Genomic DNA, 21,475 nt, shown 5'->3' on the forward strand with positions numbered 1-21,475 from the left:
CTACCACCTGTTAACAATAGTTAGAGAGTTACAATGTGTTAAGTTTGTGCAACCTAAACTACTGCTTTCTTATATGGAACAGAACTATGTTATCTAATTTACATAAATCATGTGCACTTAAGAAAAAAAGTCAAACTTTGGCTCAAAAGGCAAAGCATCGATCGCGATAGGAAATTATTAGACAGCTATACAAAGTAAAGATAGATTTATTGGCTGCATAAACTTGTAAATATTCGCTTACTAACTAATTTAACAAGCAAGATGTCATGTGTGCACAGGCAAACAAACAGATCTCACTCGATGACTGTGGACGCTAGCCGTCAAAATGCTGGCGTGAGGAAGAGCGGCAGCAGCGGCTTCGTGCTGCCTCTCGCTTTAATGCACACTAAGCAGCGAGAACACTGTGCACTGAAGCTATCAGCCCTCAGCTACCTAGACTCTGTACCCATCGCACATCGCTTTAAAGATAGGGCCTGTGTGGCCGCGCCATCTGCAGCCACTGCCAGAGTAGAACCCCCCCGGTGCCTTGGGGCGAAGGAAGACAGCACGCATCCTCCCCACCTTTCCCCTTGCACATGCGAGATCAAGCCACCATCCTTGCCTCACACTCACATGCTTGCACTCGCACTCACAGCACATGGCACACGGCCACGATGTTATCGCACTTGGACTTTACACAGAACATCATAATTGCCCCATATAATTGCTATCACAATAAAAAGCTAATAGACAAAAAGCTGGTGCGCCCTACAATACAAATACAGAGCAGCTTTTCAGGCACTTTGTGTACTGTATAGCACATGTGTAATGCAACCACGAATATAACCCTAGTGGGACCTTTCGGTCTTTCCAAAAACGAAAAAAATATATCACGATTAGATGTGTCATGTACCCGAACATAATGTGACATGCGTTCCAAGGCTGGAAATTTTAGAAAAAATTCTCGTTATATTCATGCATATATGGTAATACCTGTTCATAATCTTTATTAATATAAGTATGGTGATATGATATAAAAACAGCATGAATGCTAAGAAAGACACGTCAACATGACGTCGCACTTTAAGATTAGAATGCCGATTTACAAATACATACATCGAAAAGTATTGGAAAATCCCATTTTGCTGAATGAAATATGGCGAGCAAATGCTTCAATACACCATATGTGTATTTCTAAATTTTTTTTTATGAAAGAGACATTGATATAACCACTGTCAGTAAAAACACGCTATGCTAATTTTTTGTAGCATGTTTATGATACTATATTGTTCTGTGCAGAAGGCAGTGTCTGAATCTTGATATGCATTTTACTTCAGCACTCCTGTAATTCTCTGTATCTTCTGTTGCTTATTTTTTCTACAACATGGAATGTATTAAACAATAGTTTGTGTCTTTAATTTCGATATTGAAATGTATTCTGGCATGTTTTTATTTTCTTTTTTGTTTGTTTGTTTTTAGCACTTACATAATGTTTGCAATGTTAGTAGTTGTATTTCTGGTTCCTTCTCCTTTATGCCTTGTAAAGGGGGCCTGAACCTCTGTGTCAAGTGAATTAATTTTCCCTTTTAGTTCCGGGTTTCCTGCATTCAACATGGAAATAAGTTCAATTCAATCTAGCAGCACAGCCTTCACACCAATATCATACAATGATGGCCACTTCGCTGTGGCAATCAGTAAGGAAATCCTTGGAGGAGCGACACGAGACTCCTCCTTGGCACGGATAGGGCTGTACGCACACAGAAGACCTGTCGAGATGTCAGCAGCCCTTGAGACCGACTCCTTGTCCCCCTCTGACACTGGCAACGAGGCGACTATGTCACTACCTTGAGCTTTGAAACAAAACATTGCTGCTTACATTTCTCATCAGGCAATCATTGCAAACATCTGCCAAGCTACAGCTCCTCCAAAACTTTGCCGAGGCTGGAATTACTGTTGCAGAATGCACATGCATGTGATATGCACTTCCTGTTGGCTCCCAAATGCGAGTATTGCTTCACAGAGGCTGCCTGTAAAATGCAGCATCATTAGCAGGAAGGAGGCTGTTTTCACACCTTGATCTGCCACTCGACAAGGTCAGTGCCTGTGATCATCTCAGTGATGGGGTGCTCCACCTGAAGCCGTGTGTTCATCTCCATAAAGTAGAAGCGCTGCTCGGAGTCCATGATGAATTCAACTGTGCCAGCACCCACGTAATTGACTGCCTGTGCTGCTCGCACGGCAGCTTCACCAATCTGCCGCCGGGTTTCCTCGGTCACACCAGGCTGCAGGTGCACAATCACAGCACCATCACACTTCAATTCACAATGACAGTGAACATAAATGCTAGTGGAAAAAGAAAAAAACAAGAAACAAAAAAAGTTATATGTGACAATATGCACACGCCTCTCTCATACATAAACTGTGACTTGCTGGACATTTCATTCTGCAACAAATATGACAGCTGGTATAACCTGCGCTATGTTCTATACCTATTTTTTACGCCAGAAACCAGGGCTGCACAACTCAAGACAAGTGAGGACCAAAACCAAATTTACTGAGGGCCAAATGGACCACACTTTAGCTGGAAAGGTTGTATCTTTTCCTTTTGAAAATGCAGTCTGTTTGGTGCCCTCAGTGCGTTTAATGTCACATTGGTAAAGGAACACCAGCAAAATTAGGAGCATCAGTCAAATTCATCGGCGGCCCATTCTTAAAGGGAAACTGGCAAGAAAGCACTCTCTCATGGCAGGTGCCAGTGCCACGATAGTGACAGAACGAGGTGGCTGACAGCTGTGTGAATAAGGCCTTAGAATGTACTAGAAGTGGCGATATTGTGAGTTGTGTTCAGCACATGCACCCAATTTATAGAAACTTGGGAACAACCTACTTGCCACTATCACAACACTGAACCCACCATCTTGAAGTCAAAGGTGTGAAAACATTTACTGCAGCTTTGTTAAGGCTTGTTAGTGGACTAGCTGATTCTAGTTCATAATGAACAGTGCAAACTGACAAGAACAAGACGAGAAGCTGTGTGCCACCCTCTCATCTTGTCCCCATCAGTTCACGCTGTTATTCATACTGCAACTGCTCCCTGCGTCACATGAGTGTAGATTCATTACTATTATTATTTTTCTATGTTAACAACTGCTCAGTCCACTGTCTAGGTGAACCTGTGAGCAAACAAAGTGAATCCTAAACTTTGACCAAGAATGACCGATGCCCTGCTTCCAAATCACTGCTAAGAAATCATCAATGTTCCTCCTTAACTGTGCCCAAGGAGCCTGTCTCTTGGCTATGTTGTATAACAAGTTGACACCTAGTCTTCTCTCCAACTTGTGCGCTATGCAGTAGTTTAACCTATACTTTCCTCACACATACCTTTGGTTGGCAAAACTTGCCAAGAGCCACTGAACACCATGACACCATACTGGTCAGTGCGTGAGGAAGCTACCAGGTGAAGATAAGAAATTCTGCAAGCATGAGATGGGTTTGCCTAAATTACCAGCTGAGCACAGACACACTGCCGACTATGCCATACCAAAGTCACGAAATTGTCACAGTGGTAACGACTTCACAACACATATCTCAATTCCTCAGAGAAGCTGTGGACAGAGCCATGGGCCGACTTGACCAGCTAGCATCAGCTAGCATTATGGTGCAGTGCACACACCACATCTACGTTGTGCCCACTGATAATTGCAAGCACTGTGCTTCTTTTAGTAATTATCCTCCTGACTTTGTCCCCATTATTTTTTCTGCAGATTTAAATATTGCACGTCTTTTTCATGCTAGCTGCCTTCACCAGCACTGACTGCAATGGTTTCGTGGCTACGGTGCTCTGCTAAAAAGAACTGAAAGTTCAGTGAGTTGGCTGATAATCAGCACAAAGTCACAGGGTAATTCCTGGCCACTGAAGCCATATTTTAGTGTGATGAAATGCAAAAATTAACTGTATACTCAGATTCAGGTGTACTTAAAGAACCTCAGATGGCTAAGGTCCAAATTCCTCTGCCATGGCAATTTTCATAGTCCAAGTATGGCTTTGGGACACCCATGAATCAATCTATTCACCAGTCTCTGTAACAGACACACATCTACAAAATATTGTTGTCTAATTTCTAACCACAAGAAACAACAGCAAATTGCTCACAGCAGGGGCTTCCTCGATGACTTTCTGATGCCTCCGCTGTACACTGCAGTCTCGTTCAAAAAGGTAGACATAGTTGCCATGCTGGTCTCCAAACACTTGCACCTCCACATGCCTGTGCAAAAGCAATGCAGATGTTCTTAAAACAACTATTAATGCTCATGTTTCACTGACTCATGCAAATTATTTCTGCAAATGACTTCTCAAAACCTTTTTCTTGACTGCTGTGCAATCTTAAAGATCCATAAAGAAACACACTAATAAATGAGGTCAGACTGTTAGATTAGACCTCTGTTTGGTGTTTCTTTTTGCATTTTTGCCAAAAGAAAGTTGACAACTGGCAGAACAAATTAATGAAGGACATCACTTTTTGAAGCTTTGTGCCGAAATAGTGGTGCCCATGATATCAGTCTGTTGTCATGAATTTGGTGGTATTTCATACTTCCGTGCCCTTCAAAGTCACAAAAGTTGCCATGTTAAGCCTATGCTCACTCTCCAATGCAGTCTAGTCCTTTACTGATAAACAATAAACTAGCACCTAACTACATGACGCTAAAATCTATTTCAAAGCAGTATCACCTTCTGTTTCTTTATCTTGCATCTTTTCTGGCTTACCTACCAATCCTCTGTTGATAATGAGGCCAACCATGCACCCTAATGGCAACCTACTGATCTAGCCTAGCCTAGCCTAGCATTAGGATCCCTTTATAAACAATGACAGGTTCACCTCCAGGCCACCTTGCGACATGGCCATTCAATCAATATGCCTAAGCTACATGCCCGTTAGGTAGTGCAACCACATGCGCTTATGGGTGAGAGGCTGGAGTAAACTACATTTGTCAGTAAAATCATTCCCAAGGGCACTAGCATGCAGGAACAACCAAAATTGACTCACACACAAATGCCCTGCACACCAAAGCATAACCTTAAATTCCCTTGCCTGTGTGACACTGTCACTGATCTGTGAAGCCGAAGGCCACTGTGATCTCATGTTGTCCTTACCCACTGTGTCATTCTATACTGCTGCAAAAATACCCGTCCTTCAGATGACGCCTGAATGTCACTGTAGTGGAGAACCTACCACAGTCAAACGCCTTTATAACGAAGTGCTTGAGGCCTCCAAAATTCTTCGTACATAATACAAACCACTTTGTTGAAAGTGGTGCGCAACTTACTGCTCACAACAGAGCATGCTAAGCACGTTCAACAAATGAAAACCTTTATGTAACATGAATTAAATTCAAAGTTAGTCAAGTAGGTCGCTAATATTTTTGTGCACTTTGACAGAATGTGTGACCGAAGCCAGCCTTATTGCATCGAGGTTCACAGCATGCTCCATGGCAAAATGCAGAAGCTATGCAAATTAAAGCCAAGATCATTGAATGCTGTCAAAACATTTAATTTGTTTAAATGATCTTCATCACTTTTACGTTCATTAACATTCACGTCTTTCTGCCATAGATGGCTTTGAGGATGTCGTCAGTTGTCAGTTATGATTACATCACCATGTCATCATCAGCTGCAATGTATTCATCAGCCGTCACCACAACTCAAGTGTTACAAGAATGAGCCTACCAGTTGAGTTGAAATCAATAAAGACTGACTCAACAATATTACCTTCATCAATGTCTGTTAATGTTATTTATCAGAGGAATTACAGTTGGGCTGTAATGCTTCGCCCAAAAGGCAAACCATCAATTGCGATAGCAACTTATTAGACAGCTATAAGAAGTAAGGATAGTAGTTTTATCGGCTGTATAAACTTGTAAACATTCACTTACTAACTAAATTAAGTGTGGTGTCATGCATACACGCACAAACATGAACACATTTCACTCGATGACCGCGGACACTCACTGTCAAAACACTGGCGTGAGGAAGAGTGGCTATAGCAGTGAGCGAATTGACCTTCGTGCTGCCGCTCGCTTCAACACGAACTAAGTGGCAAGAACACACCGCACATGAAGCTATCAGCCCTCAGTGCGCCTAGACTCTGTACCCATCGCAGATCATTTTCGAGATAGGGCCCCCACAACTGCACTCAGTCAAGCTATGCACAGCTGCTACTGGAGCAACCGCCACTTTTCTCATATCTGGTATGAAAATGTGAGCTATTTCTTAACAATGCCACTTCTTCCTTGTAATACTGTTTGCCTGCATTGTCTCTCTTGTCCCTATCTTACAACTTGCAACTTTCATCATGCAACTCAGCAACACAGTATTGGTACGCATAAAACTACAAAAAGTTGCCAATGGAATGGTGCTGTTGCCTCTTCTCTCCCTGGTTGCTACTTATATGATCTCTTGGATGCGATTCTAAGCATACCATTGAGGCACTTATGAGCAAACATAGTTGATAATGAGGAATATAAATTCTAAGACAATTAAAAACCAGTTAATTCATTTGTGGTTCTATTAGTGTAATAATGTGAATATGATACTTTCTGGTCATGCTGCAGAAAAACCACTGGGATTGCCTTTTATTATATGTGCATATTTCTTTTTTCAATTAATAAAAATCTTTGACTCTCTCTCTCTCTCCGGTCATGCTGCACTGACTACTCATATACCATACATGTTCTAAAAGCAAAGAAACACAGCAGCAAACCTTGGGTCAGCCACGAATTTCTCTATGAGCATGGCATCATCACCGAAGGACTTCATGGCTTCACGTTTTGCTGACTCAAGTTGCGAGTCGAATTCATCTTCGCTCATCACGATCCGCATGCCCTGCATGGAAAATTTGCAAGCGATTGGTGCCCATACGGATTTGTTGGTGGGAAAGCTTATGAAAGCTCAAATAGTGGAGGAGGCACCATTTCTGCATTCTACCTTTTTTTTCCTCACTATATTCAGTTTACCAACTGCCACAAAAATGCAGCTGTACATGTTGCTGTCCCCTCCCCCTGTTGGCCGTCAGCACTGTTTCAGGCAGCACAGTACTCGATGTGCTAGTTACGCTGACTGGCTCCCTTATGTGCACTAAGGCTAGCCAATAGAATGCATTTATTGTACCTGCCACCGAACAAAAGTGCAGGCCATAATGCTAATGCGCTGGTGCACAAAATAACAATTTTGTGAGTCACACCAGTACCTCAACACCATGACAGTGGGGTGAATCTCTGAGCACTGACCTTGCCCCCACCACCTCGCACTGCCTTGGCCATGACGGGAAACCCAATGCGACGTGCTTCCTCCTTGAGTCGTGCTTCTGACTGCTCCTCACCGTGGTAGCCCTCAATGATGGGCACGTTGGCCGCCGACATGATAGCCTTGGATGTACTGCAACACAGCGGTGTGCTCCGTCAAGCCCTGCCCTCTGACACACTAAGCTGGCATACATTATGCAAAAAACAGGTGAGGCGTGCAGACAGGACACAAGAGTAGAGAAGTGGACAACACGAACGCCACATTCGTGTTGTCCACTTCTCTACTCTTGTGTCCTGTCTGCATGCCTCACCTGTTTTTTGCATAATGAATCCTTACCAACTAGCTCAGCTTTCTGTCGTTCTTAGCTGGCATACTAGCCACAGGTGGTATGCAGTCATTCCTGACTCGCAACAGCACTTTGCAAATCTTTAGTTCACTACTGGAATGCTTTCAGAATAAAGCTCTACTCTTTGGCTTTCATGCCAACTTTGAGCAGCAAAATAAACAAGGACATGGTTTGAAAAAGCTCATCTCACCTAACAGCCTATAACACCTTTTCATTAGTTTCCTGTTCTATGGATACTTACAAAATGTCGAACAGAATTCGAAAGCGAAATTTCAGCCGAGACTGAAGCCAAACCAAAATCTGTATTTTTGGAATGTGTAAACTTAGACTAAACTTAAAAAGGAAAAAGAAATGAAAGAAAAAAAACGAGAACAGTCGCCAATTTGGAATGTAATGGTTCAAGCATATAGGCAACATGGGTAATAAAAAAATCCAATATTCACCAAAACAAGATTATTTTTTTCAGTTGGCACAACTTGCTTGCAGATTGCAGCGACTTGCAGAATTTGTTGTTTGCTAGAATGAAGACAGATGCATATGCTGGTCCTGTACAAGATCAGCTGGGAAAGAACCTATTGACCCTTTTCGCTGCAACCCTGTGGGCGCTGCCATGTTTGATCATGTGGTGACGCATCACTTGCCTCAACTGCCTCCATTGCCTCTGCGTTTACAATGGGTGTGTATGACACCGGTGCTGCTTAGCAAACCTGTTTCAGGAGATATTGTAGGCGGTGATCAGGTGGACAACACAAAGCTTTGGCCATAGCTTCAGAGAACAGGCTAAAGTGTTTTGGAAGCTGATTAAGCCATGTCCAAACGGCACGAGCAGCATATATGGCATTTGTTTTAAAAGCGAGGCTCAATATGCATTCCAAGCTATCCAAACTTTTCGCTCATGAATTGAATCAGGATTAGTGTTTTTTGCTCTTCGTTCTTTATTTGTCAAATATTTTGAAGTGGCGGCTTGTCACATTTCTGACTCAGTAAACTTCCTTGGTGCGGCCACTATCTGATTATTTCTGCCTAATCGCTTGCAGCTGTGCTCAGTTCCAATAGGTTTGTTCTTGCTGTGCAAAAGGCTTGAAACACAGCCGTTTCGTACATTGTAATACCTTGTAGCAAAGATGTATTGCCACTAGTAACTTGCTTACTCTTGGGACTTGCTTACGCTTGGGACTTGCTTACTCTCGTGGACTGTCACTAAACATTCAGCTTCGACTATTCGTGCGCTATCGGTGTAGTCCATTATTTATTGTTTGTATATGGTGCACATATATTCAAGTGTGCAACCACACACATTGAAGATATAGCGGGCATAAGTTTCCGTGCCAGTTGGGACATATTTGTATAAATACTGTGCACGAAACATACTATGACAGGAAGCAGCGCTCACTCTTCGAGCGGTATTCACTTTTGCTGACGTTCCGGGGCTGAAGTACTTTCTTTGAAGGTTAGCGATACAATGCTGGTGGATGAGCAAATTTCTGTATCCTCGAAGAAAGCTGTACATCTCGAAGTGCCAGTAACACTTATGGACAGTTGCAGCAACGGTCTGCAAATTTGGCTACACAGATTTATTCCATTCCTTAATACATGCCAGTCACTATTTCTGCAGCCAACTACTACACATGTCTTCAATCCGCATGATTCAATCCGGCATGTTTGGAGCACAGTGCGTCAGCGAAAACTCAGTTGCATTTCCAACAGCTGATTGCACAGAAGCAAGGTGGAAGCAGTAGTGGTTTCATATTCGTGTGCTGGCACTGAGGCAACGTGCAGCGCACCGCCGAAAGTGTCATCTCGTTTCTCTAGAACAACTGCTCCGCGAAAAGGGTCAATAGTGTTTGGCCTTCCTTACTGAAATAAAACACAGCAATTTTTGAATCACAAATACTGCATGTTAGATGCTCAAATCCAAGACCATATCTGATTTTGCATGCTAGTGTGTGCTTATGGCCATGACGATTGCTGGTTGTTTCTATAATGATGTTCTTGGACTTTATTTATTGTACAAATTTGCTTGCTTGGCAGCACAACACTGAATGTTTTTGCAATGACAAAAGCAACACTCAATCTAGCAGGCAATTTCACCAGGAAATAACTAGAAGTCCGATAGGAAAGATAATTTCCTTAGTAGCGTTCAGAATTGCCTGCCAAACATATTCAGTGTGGTTGCTTTTTTTTGCTCTGACTGTGTTGAAACAGTTAGCGGAACGGTTTGGAACACGTCCTTTGTTTAGTTCAGAACCACTCTGAGAGATTATCTGAACCAGTACGGAATGTTTAATAATTTAGTTCTGATTCAGGCTCAGCTTCAAAATAGTGATACATTTTATGTTGGACTCAGTTCTGGTTTAGAGAAATTAAACTTTTGTTTTAGTTACGGTTCGAACATTGATTCAAAGCCACCCTTAGCTTCAATTTACAATCAATGTGCACCTTCGCTGTCCCCCTTCCCCTCTTTCTTTTTAATCATCACCAATTGGCTTGACCTTAGAGATGAATAGGCAGGAAGGTGAGGACAAAGTTTCTACAACAGAAGCAAGGTTGAGAAAGATGCACCTCAGAAAATCTGATGGCAAGCAAGCTGCAGTTCACTCTGGCATACTGGTACATTTTACCGGAAACCCAAGTACTGCAGTAAACTGGCAAGAAGTACCGCCACGACGGTGCCAATAGGGCAGGTGCGCATACGCTCTGAACGGGGCAAGAATGGTCTAGTGCATAGGAATGGCAATATTTGTGGGTAAAACACACACTATGTGACACCGTAGGCACTAGCACAGATGTGGGTGATCTTTTCTTTTTCTCACCGCAAATGTCAAGTGACATGAGTAACAACAGAATGCATGTACCTCTTGATGCCCATGTCGCGAATGGCTGATGCTGGGGGCCCAACAAAGATAATTCCCTCAGTAGCACAGCGCTCAGCAAACTCTGTGTTCTCCGACAGAAAGCCATATCCGGGGTGGATTGCCTGTGCACCACTGCGCTTGGCAACATCCAAAATGCGGTCCTGGCGCAAGTAGCTCTCCTGGGATGCTGCTGGCCCAATGTGGTATGCTTCATCAGCCTGCAATGGGTGAAGAGTTTGCAGTCATTGTGCAAGTCTCAATATGTGTATTCCATCTTAAGGAGAATGAACAATGCTGTCCAAGCTAGGGTCAAAGTATGCTAAGGCGACAGTAAAGGTGGCTACCAAGTCAGGTGAGACTGGTACCTCTATAGGGATCCGCACTAGGAACTTAAATCTAGGAGCCTGCAAATAATAGTTTTTTAAGGCTGAATTGAATAGTGCCAGGGGTATATCGTATTGAATATGTTTTGAATAGTTTGCAAATAATGTATGGCCTCACCATTCATATCAAACAATTTTCACATCATGGTATTCACAACATTAGAATTTTTCTGTCATTACCATTGCACATTATAAAAAATCTGCTTGAAAAGCATAAAGGGAGCGTTAAGAAAAAGTAAACAGTTTGATTGCAAACTCGAGGCTCTTCGGAGCATACACAGTCATGCCTTATCTTATAAAGTATAGAAACGCAGCCTTGTGGACAAATAAATATCTGTGTATACCTTTGTAGCCACACTAGAAAAGCATGCCATCTGCAGTGACTGCAGAGCGAAAAAAAAACAACAACACTGTTTTTCTATTTCAAATGGCCCCAGCAGATGGTGCCACTATTTGCAATGAAACGCATTTAGATTTAACCTGATGAGAGAGCACTTCTACTGCATTTATGAATTCTGCCAAGCAATAGGCACTGCCAAATGCCATGTCTAAACAAAGTTTTACTGTGATTGGTCATAGTTTTGCTGTTAAAACCTGGCTCACTGAGCAATGCAGCATGCTCTAGTAGATTATGTCCACAATGGATGGGATAAAAGTTATCGCATTTTCGCTTCAATTTCATGTCTGATCATACACAGTCGACGACGTGAAATATTCAAAAGCTATGTAAGAAATATTCAGGGGAGTATTCAATAGGCAAATATTCAATTGGTTATTTGAAAGTGTCGTATAACACCCCTGTTATAAACTAATCACATGAAAACTTATCTGAAGAAAACCACAACTGAAGGCCTATACTTCCCTTCCCAGATCCACTCATGTCAAAACTGGGGCAGTGATGATGTCAATGCATGACATCCCAGATTTCGTTGTTACTTCCATGATCCACACTTCTTTCTAAAAAAACTCAATGAGACCTGCTGTCTTGAATTTTCTCTTATCTTAAAATGCAACATAACCACTTTCTATAAATCAGCAGGCACCCAGTTTTGGCCATTCGTTAAGTTCCACATAACAAGGCTCCTCTAAGACAACTGAAACATAACTTTTTTGTGCCATGTACATACCCAACAAGACAAGCCCACGTCAAATCCTTGGCTTCAGTAAGTAACATTACAAGGATCTGCTCAAGAAATTGGAAGATGATGTCACCACTAATCCTTTGCTTCTGGTGAACCACCACCTCTACTCTCAGTAAAAGTGATCTGTAAAGTTTATTTCGCTTGTCGAGCTTGCCTTAATATTCTCCTTTTGTCACCCTTAAAAAGAATAGTTCTGTGCTGAACATGGACAGAGATAGTCGTAAGACCCCTTAAAGGGACACTATAGGCAAATACTAAGGCAATGTTTAAATACCATTCCAGAAACCTAGCATCGCTTGTTTCATGCCAAGAAAAGATCTAGCTTACGAGAAAATTGCTTCTGAAGGGTACGAATACGTTTTTCCAAATTGAAATCTCTCTCCACCCAACTGGGGGAGTGGTGACATTGCACACGCCATCACCGCCCTTTGCGCCGTCGGAACGGCGTCCAACAGATGGCAGTGCCAAACTGAGACAGAGCGGTGGACTCGCCACTGCAGCTGCTTTTTGGTCAAGTGGTGTAGACCATATGGGCATCCCGCGACATCACATAGAAATTGAATTCTCTGTTTGTGCGAGTTTCACGAGCCGGTAAAACCAGCGCAGCACTACGCGATAACGAAACAACTGAAATGTGAAAGCATGGTGGCGCGGAGTCAAGCGAAAACGAAACCCTTTGACCGCCCTCGTCATTGTCAAGGGTAATTTCAATCAGTCATTTTTTCTAGAAATGAAATAGAACTGGGAAAGAAGGATTTTATTTCGTCTTATAATACAATACAAGGATGTTTTTTGCAACAAGTGGTTCAGTGATAGTGACAGTATTTAACTGAGGAGTGCTCTCGTTATCAAGTAAGTACTTGAATGACCCAGGCGAGTCTCTCATCATGTCCTGCATTTACCCCAATTTCTCGATTATTAAGGCTCTGTTCACGAAAATGTTGACGCCTTAGATTCTAGAGCCCTAATCTATCACTTTAGCTTGACTCAATATTTGCATTTAGTATCCCTTTAAGCAGTGATGTTGAATGCTTTCCAGGCGCTACATGATAGGCACAGTGCAAAATCCCAGTGCCCTCTGGACACATAGCAGACACACTGTGCAACAGGGAGTGATGGTTCATGCAGGGGGACCCCATGACACTTAGCAATTGCTCTCCATCTGCATCGCAGGCAACCCATAAGCATACACCATAATGACTGTTAGTAATGTTCAAGGCATAGATAAAAGGACAAAGACTTACACTTTTAGGGGAAACACATCATGAGCAGTATGGCTAGCCCATTTCTTCTACTCTATGGGAAAAACATGCCTGATATGATCCCTAGCACCTGTGTGCATTAATGAAAGATTATTCGCTCAGTTTCAAATTTAATTTACTATGAATTCTTGAACAAAAGGGCTGGTCATTGCTTAAAAATCTTAAATGGAATAATCTGAACCATTTAATTGATTGATTGCCCTTGTCGATTTGCATATGTAAGCTATAAAAATATTGAAGCTGGTGATTTAATTAAATGCAGGGTCAAATGTTTATGGAATACAGGATCTGAGAAAAGCATAATATTGGAAAAATTATTTTCTGGGGTTTTAGACGCTAGAACCACAATCTGATTATGAGGGGAACAACGCGAAAAGACTAAGGACAAGAAGGGGAACACACACGAGCGCTGGTGTGCGTTTCACTTCTTGTCCTTTGTTTTTTCGTGCTGCTCCCCGGTAGAGTATGTACCGACCAGCCCAAGCCACCACGGTGTTGCTGATTATGAGGCACACTGTCGTGGGGAACACTGGATTTGTACTGCCTAGGGTCCTTTAACATGCAGCAAAATCTGGGTAGACAAGCATTATTACATTCCACACCCATCGAAATGCAACCGTCGCGGCCAGGATAGATGCTGTAACCTCCTGTTTAGGATCTCAACGTCACAGCCACTGAGCAACCCTAGTGGGTAGCAGAATGTTTCATGAGCCTGAGCTTACAGCCCAGATTTAAAATGTGCTGTGAGTAGTAGTGTAGTGATACATTTTAAAAAGAAGTTTACAGCCTTAGGGCGTATTTTGCCCCTGAATAATAACCGTCATCTGTCTTGCTTGCGTTTCCTTCCCTGAAACCTCTGCATTCACTACTTTTCTGTCAAGAATGCTATGTTATGCTGATAATGTGCATGTTATTTAGGAGCTGGAAGTACCGAGCATGCAGTAGTAATTAAACAAAGGAGAGGCACACAAGATATATGATTGTTGTTGGGGGACAAGATAAGCCCCAAAGGGTACAAAATTTTCTTAAAGTGTAGTATTGTGTTCTTTTAATGGCTACAATCTAAAACTGGGCTGATATTCCAACTTTTTAGGGAGCCCACATTTCATAAAATTTTGACCCTGCCTGTACATAAACTTCGAATAAAATACAAACTGTACTATCGACTGCAGTGGGCACTTGGGCTGTTGCATTCCCTAGAAGTGCTTTCATAGGCGGGCAATGCTCCACGTTCATCCCATTATGGCACACCAACAAGAAGGACTTGGCTTTTCCTCTGCTGGCTCAAAGTGCAGCACGCATGGGAGGGTTTTTGTTCTGAGGAGTCGTCTTAGTCAGAACATTGTAGCTCATTCCCTTTCTTAGTGTTGAGCAAGCATAGGAGGAGCATCAGCACAAATTCATGCCTGCTCATGCAACCTCAATCATTTAACCACTATAAAAAAACACCATCAAAGCATTACTTAACTAAGCAGATGGTTAATCTATTGAGTGCCCAGCACTACTGACTGAAAAGGCATCTCCCATAAGAGTGGATAACCTTGTACACTCTTGCAGCATCGACGGTTCTGCAGTAGGCAAAGCATGCTGGTGCGAACCTACATGTATTGAGAAGTTTCACACAAGGAAAATAGTGCAACATATTACAGCAAATGACCACTTCAGACATAATCATGCACGTTAAAAAGCCCATAGCAGCTATTCCCTTAAGACAATGTTTTGTGCTTGGCTACTTCCCCACGTAAAGCTCTCATGTCCATAGAAAGCAAGCCACCCAACTATAACTTTTCTGCTACTAAGCCAAAGCTAACCTACTGCCCGCCCTGTCCACTAAACAATAAATAAAACACAATTACATAAGTTACATAGTGAGCAAGAACACAGGACAAGCACCTCGTCTACAGCACGTGTTGCATAACCTATGTAATCATATCAAACCAACCAGCCTGCCAACACATCTTTAAGAAATAAAACACAAGTTTAGACAAGTATGCGCTGCTACTTCCAAGCAATTGGCATGAGATTTTCCCATATCACCCGAGCATTGGAGCTTTTCTAGTGTCACAGTGGGTGCAAGCACCCACTAGAGACAAAACATACAAAAGTTATGATACAATAGTTTGACCTCATGGACTAATATAGAAAAAAAGACCACTAGTAGATTCAGTACAAGGGCATTTTGGTGAGTAAATAACGTCATTACATGTGATCGCACTTTCCACTTGCAGTACAAAAGAAAAGAAACACTGACAGAACAAACAATGATGCCTGAATGTGTGATTTCAGTAATCCACATTTGTGCAGCAAAAATATGTTAAAATCAAGCAGCCTTGTTCAATGTATCACTTATGGCACTAAATACGTAAGGTTTTCCCAGACACAAAACAATCTAAATTGCCAACGTTGAGCTACTTGGAATTACTGCTGCAACCACACTGTCTACCACACAAGTTTTACAGCAAATCCCTCCTGACAACTTTTGGGTGATACCTTTATTTTATGATAAATGCATACACAAATTACATGCTGCAAGGCATTAAACCTTGTGTTGTGGCTTGTGCTACTGCTCAGATACTATGAGCACCATAAAAAGAGTAATGGTGTAAAACAGTGCCATCAAAATCATTCAATATTGTTATCCACAATGTATACCTACAACCACATATGAGTGAAAGAGCATGTATCACTGACCATGGTGACATGCATGGCCTTCCGGTCGGCATCACTGAAGACGGCCACCGAGCGGATTCCTAGTTTGCGAGCAGACCGAAATACGCGGCAAGCAATCTCACCCCGGTTGGCCACAAGAATCTTCTCGATGGGTCGCCGCCGCACTGGTGCGGAAGTGCTGGCAGCTGGAAAAATTTCAAGGAAGAGTAAGCACTGTCAACGATGGTGGCGATACTTTCATGCATCACCAAACCATCCCTCTCCTCATTTTGTAACCACAGAACTTCAGAGATGGCGTAAGCTTTGTTTGCTCCCCTCCAAATCTGTGATTTGGTTTTATACAGCTTACATACATGACCAAAGGGGGGTACACAATTCTTCTGTCTTTCAAACCAATGCTGATGAATGTGGTCCCTTTTATAGGTATCATCAACTGAGCCAGCAATCCCAGAGGTTATGCTGTGCTGGATGCTACTGCTTGCTTTTCAACAGCAGATGCTGAACTTCATGAAGCAATAGCATCAGTGAGTTCTGCTGCACAAAAATGCAACAAATATTGCTCAAACTACATATTAATTTTTCGGTGTTGAAAAGCAGCATAATGAACGTTTTTATTAACAGTTCAGTACGTATCATCAATAATAAATAGGGCATGTTACAGAATGGGTGCTGGCACTGCATTTTCACAATGGTGGTGCCAATCCTGTACCATGTTCATGGTGTCTTGACAAAGGTGTTCTTTTTTTTTATTGGCAAGAGTGGCACTTTGCACAAGCCGGAGCATCAATCCTTCACTCTAGCTTGACTCAATATTTGCCTATAGCGTCCCGGCATAACACATTTTTCCTCCTTTCTATTAATGATCTCTCTCACATTGACATTATAGTGCTTTTTATGTGTAAGCATTTATGCAGTATGTATTGTTCCTTGGATAGCTATCACCTTGTGCCAAGTGAAAAAGACCATGGACTCTGCTCTACGCTGTTTATTGGTTTTTGATTCCCGGCCCTCAATATATTTATGCACAGTGACGTTGAAATAAAGGATACTACCATGGATGCTTCTAAGGTGGAATATTCAACACAAGATACCCCTTCCATTTACCCTGCCCTGCAGACAAAAATGTCTTAAGTGGAAAAATGGGAAAGGAAGCCCTAAAACCTTGGTACAAACCAGTGTCGCAGGCTGCCCCAATGACATTAAACATTTGTTGCTGTGGTGGGGAGAAGCAATGAGCAACAGTAAATGGCATACTTGCTCATCAAGCTAATTATTTTATGTCACCATTACAAGAAAAAAGAAACAAATGAAAGTTCTTTTTCTTTGTTTTGACCACAGTTTTGATCACAGCTACCCTTTGTGTGTGTGTGTGTAGGTTTGCAACGCCCTTCCAACCTCTCCCTCCCCCCCCTCCCCCCCTCCAACACACTATGTTTAAGATTTTAAAAAGTACTGATAAGGTAAAGCACAAACCATAACCTCTGGATTTACTGTGGAAGCTGCTTGAAGCTATCTCTGCATTTTCTATGAACCTTCCCAAATGCAAATACAGATTTGTTGCTACAAGCTAAAGAAAAGATCATGTGCTGCATTTCATTACGAAACGACACTGGGAGCTGACCACGTGAAAACAAAGCTTAAGAGGGATGAAGGAAACCGCCACGTCCGCTAGGCAATTGATGCACACAGAGGTGAAAATGTCTTACACAAACGTTGACCGTACAGGACGCTCCAGCATCTTGTTGTCGCTTTTGAAAGGCAGACTCGGCTGGACCAAGGAAAAAAAATAAAAAAGAAAAAAAAGTAAGTTCGGTTTATCTGAGATGTAGATAAGTGAGCGATACTTGAACTCTGCTAGGGGGCCATACGAGCGGCAGGAAGAGATGGTGCGACGTAATCATCACAGAAATATGAAACGGATTTGGTTTTACTCAAGATATTCTTGACAGAACGCGATAATGCAGTATTACCAAAACAGCGCGAAAGGTTACTTCAACAGTCACACACAGCAACCCACTGAACAGGTTAGCCGGCAAACGTGTTGGAGAATGATCCGAGCTTGGATGCAAGTGAGGCGACCCTCAGGCGATCGATCACACTAGCTGAACGAAAGGGAAATGAAATGGAATGCTGTATTACAACTTCTGGGATAATGAGCTCCACTAAAATTATTAATGTCGTTGCACCTCTTATCAACGCAATTACTTCATTCTAACTATTGAACGATTTAAGCGAAAGCGGCTTTAGCAAACGAAAGAAAAAAACTTACCCGAGGTGTTGCAGACGAGCCCAGCGCATGTGTGCGGCCATCGTATGTTTGTGGTTGCCTGACTGTGAAACCAAGCTCTCACCAATCGCAGCACTGTGCACGGCACGTGGCGGTCAGCGCGGGAAACAGATAGAAGGGCCGCTTTTTGAAAGCCATTTATTCTATGCGGAAGCGCTTGGTACCACTTGTTACCATTATACGTGTTACCGTGAATGTTATGGTGCCACAGTGTCTTGGACAAGTATATGCGTAGTGAAATCGTTGTATTTTATTTATTTATTTCCCTCCGTAGTTTTGTGCAAAGACCTGACAATCGACTCTGTGGATGGCCGGTGTTGCGTCGAACTTGTGGACAGGGATCGCATTTTGTCACGTGTGGTTTCATTTTCAGTTGATTTATTTACACCCTTCTACTTTATCACTGTCGCGAAGGCGTGAACGTCAGCTATATATAATTCGCCCCTCCGTGGTACTCGGAGCTGCGGGCGGCTGTGTGATCGAGGCTGCGCAGATCATCCCTTGAAAGGAAGTGTTGTCAAGGGCCCTTGCGCCGTTTATTCCGCCCGGCAAAAGTAAAGTCCCCAGTGTACGTGCCGCTTCACCTCCTGCACACGCTCTCTGCACGTCCACCAGGAACTGTTCTTAACGATGTGCAGTTCTTCGCTGCATTAATTGGAGCGCGCTTAATTAGCTCTGCAGACATCAGGGGAGAAATGGGCGGCATGTGCTTCACGCCATGCGCGCTCACGCAGGGATTCAGGCTTCAGAGAGCGTATTTCGTAACTTCGTAACAAAAGCACAAAACCAGTAACTTCAAAAACGAAACCGCGGGCGTAGGCAGGGTTTAGTCCTGTTGTTTCATGACAAATAGGCAGAAACAACACGGCCAGCGCTCAATATATAAGTATCGAACATGGCACTTTTTATTATTTTTGCCCGACGTTCGCTCGCAATCGTCAGAGTACCGAAGCAGGTAGTTCCTTTGCAAAACGGGACCTTGTGTAGTTGACGTCAGCTTGGCTACGGTGGTTGCACCATAGAATAATGGTTGCACTAATGTTGCACAATTTCATGGCAAAAAGCTACGAGTACACTGTAAAAGTTCTCTGCAGTAACTACAGTAGCTAATTGTGCACTTCAGTGTACTCGCGGGTGTTTTTTTCACCATTGAAGGAAACTTCTTAGGAATAAGTAAAACTTGAAGCAGCGCGAAGAAGACGAGGACGACAATCGAAACAGTCGCGCTGCTTCAAGTTTCAAGATGAACCAACTCGCCCAAATAAAGTTGTTGCTTCCAATGAAGTTTTGGTTTCTGGCAAGTAGTCATTGTCTTAAACAATAAAAAGGGTTACAAGTACTTTTTAATATTTAGTTCATATGGTAACTAAAAATATATAATATTACTTATGTAACAAAACTTAAAATTACGTTACTGAAATATATGCTCGGCGGTTGTGGCTCTGAGTGTGCCCAAAATGTCTAGTAACATCGATATCAAGCAATGCTTCCTCGTTGTGAACGTGTGTTTTGAGCCTGTGATCACACGTTAACATTCTTTTATTGCGTGTTTCAATTTATAATTGCTGCAGGAGGCACTGCCAATAATGAGTGAGGAGAAAGAAACCAAAGAAGAGGTACACTTGCTTGCCAAATTATTGAGTATTTCTTTTGCAACGTGGTTGCGCTATCGAGCTAGCGCACATACCACAAGTTTTTTTTCTTCCCTTCTAAACACATCCAACATGTTTTGCAAACTCCTTGCAATAAGTAGAGATTGAATGAGTGAGCTGCATGAGCAAAGCTCGATGCCTGTTTTACCCGAACCTCTATGCAACGAACTATCTCAAATTCGTGTCGCTTCGCGAATTACTCTTATCTGTGCGCATGTATTGCGTTTGACAGGCCGCACAGGAATTCCGGATTGACCCGGAGTCTGAGCTCCGCTTTGAAGTAGAGGGAAAAGAGAAGGTCACCGTTGAGGTAACGAAGTTTTGTTTGAACTGGCGGGACTTCCTGCAAGCAATGCCACAACTGGACTCGTTTTTTCTTTTTTCCGTCAGCTGAAGTCTGGCCTCGCTGAAATATTTGGTGTCGAGCTGGTGAAAAATAAGAAGTTTACATTTGGACCTGGAGCCAAAGTTGCAGTGTTCACGTGGCATGGATGCACGCTGGAGATATCCTTTCTTTGTGTGCGTGCGCGCGCGTGTGTAAGCACGGCGGCCCATTTCGGGGTATCGCGGCAAGTTTTGCAGTTATAACTGTGTAGCGATGTGCGCAGACTTCTGGGAGGCTATTGTGTTGCAATTAAGTAACTCCTTTCTTCAAGAAGATCGCTTTCTCATTTGTTCTTCACGTGTCAGTTCTGCTGAGCTGTCAGTGAGCAAACGCTGTGTATCGCTGAGGAGTGCCGTGTGAAACGCAAAAAGCAGCAGACATCTCTTGTTTACTGTCCCAGCGACAGAAGTGGCACCGACTTTCCAGCGTAACTCTTGTTTTCGCAAAGTTGTTCTTGAGATATATAGTGCATCTATATCCAGGATATGGACAGCACCGTTTCCATTGCAACACTTCTTGTGATCGCACGTTTTGCAGAAAATCATATGGTTAGATAAAATTGTGTAAAATACCTCACAAAACCGTAACCTATGCTTCAACATTTAGGTTTATTGCAGAACCTTTGGTTAGCCTGTGAAAACATATTGTTATACTTGGGTGAAGATGACAGAACTCATATATATATAACACTGTCAAGTGCAGACAAGTGTGGTAACAGACATGCTAAAGAGGTGTCCGTCTGGGTAATAATATTTAATTGCATATCACAAGGTAACTTTAACCGTGGATGGTGCACGAGTCTGTAGGAAGGCGAAAACCCATATGCAAGTGCACCTGCCAGCTCGCCATCCGCAGTAAAAGCTAATGGATAAAAAAAAGGGGGGGGGGTTACCAGTTATGCTAATTAATATTAATAACATTGCTGTTGCCCTAGCATGTACAGTACAGAGCTGTGTGGGAACTCTTGCCGACACTTTCTGCTTGAAAAATGTTGGTAAATCCAATGCAGTGCATTTCCTTAGCATACCTTACCTCTCTGGAAAGACAGAAGTTGCCTATGTAGCTAAGGAAACACCGATGATATTCTATGCCAATATCCACGCAGTACTTGAGCAAATGCGACAAAAGTGTGAAGAAGATGATTCCAAGGGACCCACAGTGAGTGAAGCTGTTCTAATGCATCTCCTGACTCATCTCTTGCCTTTTCTGGTTTT

At 42.7% G+C, this 21,475-nt stretch overlaps 2 protein-coding genes across 4 annotated transcripts in view; one reads left to right on the forward strand and one right to left on the reverse strand.

Annotated features, from left to right (window-relative positions):
* Positions 1-18,307, reverse strand: part of Mccc1 (Methylcrotonoyl-CoA carboxylase 1) — a 39,269-nt gene extending 20,962 nt beyond the window's left edge. The window contains exons 1-8 of the mRNA XM_050189700.2: positions 18,207-18,307; positions 17,644-17,705; positions 15,959-16,122; positions 10,481-10,698; positions 7,264-7,411; positions 6,738-6,859; positions 4,133-4,244; positions 2,052-2,261 (exon numbers count right to left, since the gene is read on the reverse strand). Coding sequence (XP_050045657.1) covers positions 2,052-2,261; positions 4,133-4,244; positions 6,738-6,859; positions 7,264-7,411; positions 10,481-10,698; positions 15,959-16,122; positions 17,644-17,705; positions 18,207-18,247 — 1,077 coding nt within the window. The 5' untranslated portion in view covers positions 18,248-18,307. The remainder of the gene's footprint in view (positions 1-2,051; positions 2,262-4,132; positions 4,245-6,737; positions 6,860-7,263; positions 7,412-10,480; positions 10,699-15,958; positions 16,123-17,643; positions 17,706-18,206) is intronic.
* A 1,379-nt stretch (positions 18,308-19,686) lies between these two features.
* The window catches only part of cbc (protein CLP1 homolog), a 37,710-nt gene continuing 35,921 nt past the window's right edge, over positions 19,687-21,475 (forward strand). Inside the window, exons 1-4 of one of the 3 annotated variants that reach the window (XM_055077332.2) lie at positions 19,687-19,840; positions 20,109-20,186; positions 20,267-20,380; positions 21,294-21,419. In XM_055077332.2, the coding sequence (XP_054933307.1) occupies positions 19,811-19,840; positions 20,109-20,186; positions 20,267-20,380; positions 21,294-21,419 (348 nt within the window). In that variant the 5' untranslated portion in view covers positions 19,687-19,810. The remainder of the gene's footprint in view (positions 19,841-20,108; positions 20,187-20,266; positions 20,381-21,293; positions 21,420-21,475) is intronic. The other 2 variants (XM_055077331.2, XM_050189702.3) reach the window with 2 other exon arrangements.

This window comes from Dermacentor andersoni, chromosome 2 (genome assembly GCF_023375885.2).
Source record: "Dermacentor andersoni chromosome 2, qqDerAnde1_hic_scaffold, whole genome shotgun sequence".
In the NCBI taxonomy this organism is placed as follows: Eukaryota; Metazoa; Arthropoda; class Arachnida; order Ixodida; family Ixodidae; genus Dermacentor; species Dermacentor andersoni.